The sequence below is a fragment of the Ruditapes philippinarum genome, unplaced genomic scaffold (assembly GCF_026571515.1).
Source record: "Ruditapes philippinarum isolate M1 unplaced genomic scaffold, ASM2657151v2 ctg709_1_1_1_1, whole genome shotgun sequence".
Taxonomy (NCBI): domain Eukaryota; kingdom Metazoa; phylum Mollusca; class Bivalvia; order Venerida; family Veneridae; genus Ruditapes; species Ruditapes philippinarum.
In genome coordinates this window covers 127,393-135,242 of record NW_026857486.1, presented here as the reverse complement: position 1 = coordinate 135,242, position 7,850 = coordinate 127,393, and the positions used below count along the sequence as shown (strand labels likewise).

At 33.2% G+C, this 7,850-nt stretch overlaps 1 protein-coding gene across 1 annotated transcript; it reads right to left on the bottom strand.

Annotated features, from left to right (window-relative positions):
- Positions 1-1,015: 1,015 nt before the first annotated feature.
- Positions 1,016-6,848, bottom strand: LOC132749909 (uncharacterized). The gene is made up of 2 exons (XM_060739835.1): positions 6,306-6,848; positions 1,016-2,649 (listed from the first exon to the last, which is right to left on the bottom strand). The coding sequence occupies exons 1-2, from the start codon at positions 6,617-6,619 to the stop codon at positions 1,632-1,634; spliced, it is 1,332 nt and encodes a 443-aa protein (XP_060595818.1). The 5' UTR covers positions 6,620-6,848; the 3' UTR covers positions 1,016-1,631.
- Positions 6,849-7,850: the final 1,002 nt, after the last annotated feature.

Here is a 7,850-nt window from a genome sequence, read left to right as displayed (position 1 = left end):
AAAAGTTATAAGGCAAAACGGTAACGTAGATTACTTCCTATGATAGCATAACGTCGTTTGTGACGTCGTGAGCTGCGCCGCGTTTTGTCATGTCTATGCATATAAACTGGTGCAGACTCGTTAATTCTTGTACAATTTTTACAATATTTTGAGAATTTGCCAACATATGCTCACTTAATAAGATTCTAGAATTTCATGTGATTTGCTTTACTACTTTTTGTTTTATGCAGGGTATCCACGAATTTTTGGATCACCCCTCGTATATTTCATAAGTTAAAATAATTAAACATATTTCATCTTTTGTCTAACTTAAAAATGGTAAGAAAAAGCCAAAGTAAAACTTATGTAATTTTTGTAATGGTTAAGTACGAGTATGTGATGCAAAAAGCCCCTCATTATTTCTAGTTGTTCTCAATGGTTATTTGCAAGTTTGGAACAGTTGCATTAACCAAACCATTCCAAGCTTCAACAGCTCGTAATAATTCGTCTATTTTCGTTACATTACGTATTTACATCTACGAAATATATGTATTCTGTTGAATTTAATCATTCCTAAGTTTATTAAAACAATTACAGACACCAAAAGAGGTGATATCCATTCTAATTGTTTACAAGGCTTATGATAGTATGTGGATATTACACACTATTGAGTACAATATTGCACTCAATCAAGCCTCGTTTTTATTTTCCTAGTTTAAAAGTCCCATATCAAACACGTATTGTATTAAGTGTTTATATATACATGTTTCACTCCTTTAGAACAATCGGTGTGAAATAGTTTCATTACACATTTTTGAGCACATTTCCTCGTCAAATATACTAGTAGGTTTTACAGCTGTGCAGATGACCAATAAAATTCAGAATTGACTTGATGACTCGGAAAATGAAAACGAACGAGACTTTGCGTTTGATACGGTTTTTAAACTCGGAAAATGAAAAACAAGACTAAAGTGTCCAATTATGCATTATAATTGAACTGGTGAAAAAGTACGTATTTTTCAATGCAATGCAAAAATGGTATGCTACTTTTTACTTTTAAGCTACTTTAACAACATATTTTCTCATTATCATACATCATATTTTATTAGTGTGAAAACAGATTAAGCTCAAGCTTAAAAGGTTGATTTTCAAATTAAGTCTGCATAATCTTAAAAGAATGTCATTATATAAATTATAAACATATACATGTATACAATTTTGAGTCTACTTAATTTATTATTAAATTTGCAAGACATAAAATTGACACTACTTAAGAAAGATACTAAGTCACTGAGCTTCTTTTATCTGCTTTTGTAAAGTTCACTGACTACTTCATCTGAATAATTTTTACAATGTCACTGCAGCCTTGTGTTATAATCAACCGACACCTGCTTGAATCAAAACACAATGACTCGGGATATTGTATTCCATGTGAGTTGTCAACCACATCACTAATCTTTTGGCCATCAGATCCTATCTGTAGTACGTTTTGTGAATTATATCCACAAACAAAGATGCTTCCTTTACCATCCGTACATGCTGATGATACACCTTTCAACTCGGGATCACAATATCCAGCAATGCGCTGATACTGATCATCAAGAACAATAACACCTCTATTCCAGTCTGCAACTACACCACCTCGTATAGAATCACTGAATACAAATTTCTCGGACATCATTAAACAAACTACTACCTGTGCTGTCTGTTGATATTTTTTGTAGTTCGTTACCAGACATATCATGTATATATAACGATTGGGCATTATTGGCGATATAAAGTTTATCATCTTTATAGGAAATCCCTAGACATTTATGATTCATGTTTATTTTTCTTGAAGGTGTCAGTTGTGCACCAACGGTGACAAACTGAATAAACGTTGAACTGCTGTAGAAAGTAACGACGGCCTCGACTTTACTAGTACAACATACACAATAGGGATTCTTGTCAAAACTACAAAAGCCATCAACTGTCATATTTTCAATGTTCACACGCTTGAGTCTTTTATTATTGTAATCTGTTAATAGAAGCGTCCCATCTTCTAATAAACACGATCCAAATATATTACAAGTTGATTTATCGTCTTGTAACTTAACATTCATATCTTTGATTGTCTCAGCAGAGTAAGGTCTAATACCCAGTGGGCAGCTTACTCTACCAAAGTTCTTGATGTCACTAATAAAATCCTGGATGACAGAATTTACATCAAAAGAGATGTTTACCTGTCCGTTATGTTTGAGAATACCCTTTTCGTTGGCTTCTTTCATTTTTCGATTCGCAATTTTCATGAGAACGAATTGTTGTGATTTGTTACCCTCTGATTTTCTTAAACCTTTAGAAATCATCATTAAATCATTTATGGTTTCATTTGCTTCACGTGTGTCTTTTTCAATCTGATCTTTCGCAGCTTGATATTTTCTCACCACTTCCTCTTTGGATTGGCTTGCAACCTTCTCTACATGGTCAATAACCTCTTGTTTTGCATTGTCGATCGCCGTGTCAGCTTCCTTTATTGACATCTTTAACCATATAAGAGCATCTTCTTTTTTTTGTTCGATACTTTTAAATCGTTTTTCATTGTTATCTAAACACCGTTTCGTGTCTTCTAGTTCGTTTGCATCGAATAACACGCCGATCTCATCAGGGATGGAATGGACATTTGAACATGCTCTGTTAAAAATAGATCAGCTACATATTTAAGTACAAGTATATCAAAATGTTAAAACAAGCAACACTGGAAGTTTGAAAGTATAAGACAATAAGATATTCTCACAAAACTACGGAGCCCCTAAGGTGGCATTTTCCACACTTTTTTCCCGGAACATAATTCGTTTTTACAAAATAATAATTCGTTATTACGAAATAATAATTCGTTGTAATAGTTATAAATAAGGCCTCGAAACAAAGTTCCTGACTGAATATAAGGAACGTAAATGCAATATAAAGTGATATTTTTCTCCCCAAGTGTTTTAACTTAACACTATTGTATATAAATTAAAATAATCGCCTGTCATTAGCGTTGAGCCACAGCCGTGATAGTACACGCGCTAGGAAAATTTAGTAAAAATGGGGGTCCTGTGCTTCAAATCCAAACACGGACATTTTTTACTGTTTCGTTTTGTCGAAATTATTGAGTTTTGAAATAAAATATAGAGAATACATGGTTGATGTCGGGATGGAGAAGGTTTATCCGGTGAGCGAGAAAGTGTATCTTGGCGAGCTTTAGCGAGCCAAGATTCACTTTCGCAGCGAACCGGATAAACCTTCTCCATCCCGACATCAACCATGTATTTAATTTATCCTGCTTTAAATCATGTTTTTAGATTAATTAAATGGTTTAATTCTTACTTTTCCCCGGTAAAATAGCATCTATATGTAATTTTGTTTTGCTGCTAACCATGTGATGTCATCATATGACGTAATGACTGGAGATAGATAAGTTTATCCGGCAGGGCTTTATCCAGCTGATGAAATAGACAGTAGCAGGATAAATTATGTTTTTATGATCGCACGATGCCCATGCATGAATTGTAAGGAAATAAAGAAAACAACCATTTTTAAACTGATTAGATAAGTGAAAGTCTGGACCCCCCTCGCCCGTTTACTTTACTAATGTATATGATAAAAGTAAGGAATAATATAGCATGTTTCTCTTTTGAAGAAACATGTCATAAAAGATTAATTGCCTCAAACATTAAAACATTGCTGATAGGTTCTTTGTCAAGCTCACAATGACCTTAAATAAGATTTCGTAAAAACGAATTAATGTTTCGTAATTACGAATTAATAGTTCGTAAAAACGAATTATTATTTCGTAAAAACGAATTAATATTTCGTAAAAACGAATTAATATTTCGTAATTACGAAATAATATTTCGTAAAAACGAATTAATATTTCGTAATTACGAAATAATATTTCGTAATAAAGAAATAATATTTCGTAATTAAGAAATAATATTTCGTAATTACGAAATAATATTTCGTAAAAACGAATTAATATTACGTTAATACGAATTAATATTTCGTAAATGCGAATTATTCGTAAAAACGAATTAACATTTCGTAAAAACGAATTAAATGCCGGGGGAAAAGTGTCGAGAATGTCACCTTAGGGGCTCCGTACAAAACACTTATTTACTTCTATTTTTTTGTTGCTATGAAATTAAGGTAGAATAAATACAAAAAATAGACAATTTGCTTGAAGTACACTCATAAATCAAGAAAATGAATTTTTTCACACACAATAAAAGTTATAAGTAAAATATTGACTAGTCTTTGTACTATGCTATACTGGAACTTTAAACTTTATGATTGTTTTAAAAAAAGAAATGATTAAAAATACAAGTCAATGAAGTTGGCAGAGAGATCGTGGTTTATCTTCATCTGCTCTTTTGGGAAAATAACGCAATTATATGCAGAAACTGTTTGAATAAAAAACAAGCAATTATCATAGTATTGCAAGCAATCCATAAGTCCCCTACCGGTTAGAACCCCAGCAACATTCTGATGGGCCATTGGCCATTCAATTTTACCAGTGGATGAATGACATTAATGAACTTTAATCTTTTGAGTTCTAAGTTTGTCTATATCACAGTAATGTGTTAAGTTTCCCTGCCTAGTAAGGAAATTATGTTTATACAACCCTGTCATATTATTTCAATGTGGGATTTTAAAGTAAATCCTATAAAAAATCTAAGTCGAAAAAAATCTAAGTTCAAGGGGGAGATAATTCTGATAATAGTCTTGCTAGAGTATTTAACCTCCTCAAAAATGTTGAGTGATAATAAGAAACATATATATGAAGTTTGAAGTAGATACATTAGGAAATAAAGAAGTTATTTAAAAAAGACAACATTTTTTTTCATAAAAATTCTAAGTTCAAGGGAGGTAATGCTGATAATTTTTGTGCTAGAGTTGTAAACCTTGTCATATATGATGTGGTTGATGGCCAGAAACTTATATTTAAAGTTTGAAGTAAACACCTTAAGAAATAAAGAACTTATAGTGAAAAAGCTGAAAAATTTAAATCAGAAATCTTGAAATTCAGGCTATTTGTTGCCATAGCAACCAGAATTTTCAACATAGGAAGAAAAGAAAAAGATGTGCATAATCTCCAGACTGCCATCTACCCATATTTTAAGTTTCATAAAAAATATTTTCAGTACTTTTTGAGTTATCACTGGATCCAGTTTATGTGTTAAATTTGCCATATTTTCAGACTATTTGTTGCCATAGCAACCAGAATTTTCAACATAGGAAGAAAAGAAAAAGACGTGCATAATGTCCATACTGCCATCTATCCATATATCAAGTTTCATAAAAGAATTTTCAGTACTTTTTGCGTTATCGCGGGATCCAGTTTTGTGGACGGACGGACTGACGGACTGACATACAGACAGACTGACAGACGGACAGACAGACGGACAGACAGACAGACGGACGGAGGGTAAACCTAAAGTCCCCTCCGGTTAAACCGGTAGGGGACTAAAAACTAGGTTATAAGGTGATATAAAATTAAAACCTTGTAAACACTTTACACTTAATCTTCATTTTGACCTTTTCAAAATGATTATTTCAATGATAACAAAATTTCGTTCGGATATGGGTTATCTCAGTTCAGAAACTAGGTCACAAAATAAAAAGAAACTTGTTTACACCACAGAGAAATCTGTCTTTATTTTATAAAACCTCTCTATATATAGTAGGAAAAAATGACAGAAGACCCTGTGATTTGCATTCTAGTGATCATATATATATATAATCATCTCTTGGTTATCATCTCTTCTTGCCAATATTATTATGCTTATGATATACATTGAAAAATTCGCGCAAATCCCGCGCTACCTACCAAATGGTAATGGTAATTCAAACTAAGCATGGTTTACCCCTCAAAACAGACAGAACTTTTCAGAATAAATATAACTGTTCTACAACTGATATATATCGCGCGAATCCCCAACTACCTACTAGAAGGTAGTTGGTAATTCGGATGTTGCATATATTCCTCTGAATATAGAAAGTATTTTTGAAACAAATGTTACGGTTATGTAATAAGTTATGTGTTTTCTATAATATGGTAACACCACTTCACCATAAATCGACCAGAGGACTCAGTTTGTTCTTTGTGTGAACACCCAACTACCAACCAGAAAGTAGTTGGTAACTGAAACACTTACATGTAAATGTAGGGCTTAACCCATGATCCCTGGGTTGAGAGGTAGACACCTTATCCATTTGGTCACCGCTCCTCTTTTAGTTAAGATTAAAATCGCTATATAAAAATACATTACGGTTATACTTAATTTAAAAGATCCTTTATAAACTACCTGTGATTCATTGTCTTGCATGTTGAACAGCCCACCTCATCATGGTCTTTGCAATACATGTTGACTAACATGGTGGTGTGAATAGCACATATCTCCGTCGGCAATGTCACCGACAATCCTTGTACTGCATCAGTTAATCGGTCAAGTAGTGTGTGAGATTTTAATGTCGGAAATCGCGAGTGTGTGTCGACACAAGATTGACAACAGTAACCTTGACATTCAACACAATACTTCACACCAACTTTGTTTGTGCAAGTTAAACATTGAAAATCCAGAAATGCATCCAATGCGACTTCACAACCTCCTGTTGCCATTTTTATTAATTACGACCTATTTTTGGTTAAATATCGTCATTTAATACCTCCACTTTCGATTTAAATAGCTGAATGTATAAAATGTCTAACAAAGAAATATACGTCTAAATCCACCGCTATTGAAACTTGTATCCTAAACGTCGCGATGGTTTTCTGCCAACAGTGAATAAGGCCAATATGCAGCATTTAATAAAGTTCACATAACATGTGATAGGACACAATGTTGTACGGTATCTCATGATATAAACACGCTGTAAAATTTATAATTTTATCGGTAAAACTACATAACATGTGAATGTCCTGTTAGATTACATCGTATATAATATCACTTTTTGAGATGATACATCGTTCAGAATGGTCAGTAGATATGTGTGTATGGTGTGTGTATATGTGTGTGATGAGGGTCCCATTCGCACGTTAGGGCACATAAGTCACTTTTTTTGTGTCGAGTACTCACTTCGAACATATCGCCAGTCATGCCCTTAAAGTGTTAATTTGAAACACAAAGAGATAATAGTTTACCTCATTGAAATATCCACAAAGTATAAGGTAAACATATGAATTATACTGAGCTAAAGTAGGTCCCTTTACAGCGGTCAATGAACATAGATCTAAACAGAGAGTAAGATAAGACAATATGAAAATGTCATGCTGTTGCCAACAAAGGGCATCGCCGTTCAAGCCAACTCTAGTAGAACCCTTCCTCGACGTATCAGCCTACTTTGCAAGGACCTACGACTTCAGTCCAGTCATCGGCAGCTAGTCCACAGGAACAGGTTCTGAACTTAATTTTCACCATCCCAAGTTCTTCAAATCTTCTGCCGATGTCCTATGTCTCTCCAAGACATGCACGTTCCAAGGTGAATGAGAGAGAGGTGCAAAGATGTTAGTATAGCTTTGTATATCATGCAAAATTATCTAGAACATTCTGAATCTATCATTTATAAATATTGACCATTTTTAAAAATAGAATCGTTTATTGATATGTTTGGTTTTATGAGAAATAAACACTGACTCGTTTTATTAGATTAGAATGAAAAATCTAGTTCGCATTTCAAGTATTAAACATTTTTTTAATAAAACGGTTTCATAAGGTTTCAAAATCAAAATAAATACCGTAGAATTCTGGTTTGTGTTTTTCAAAGACTATATAAAGCCAGGAACGAGTTGGTTAATTAAGATAACAAGAAGAACAAGAACATCATCAACAACAACAACAACATCAACAACA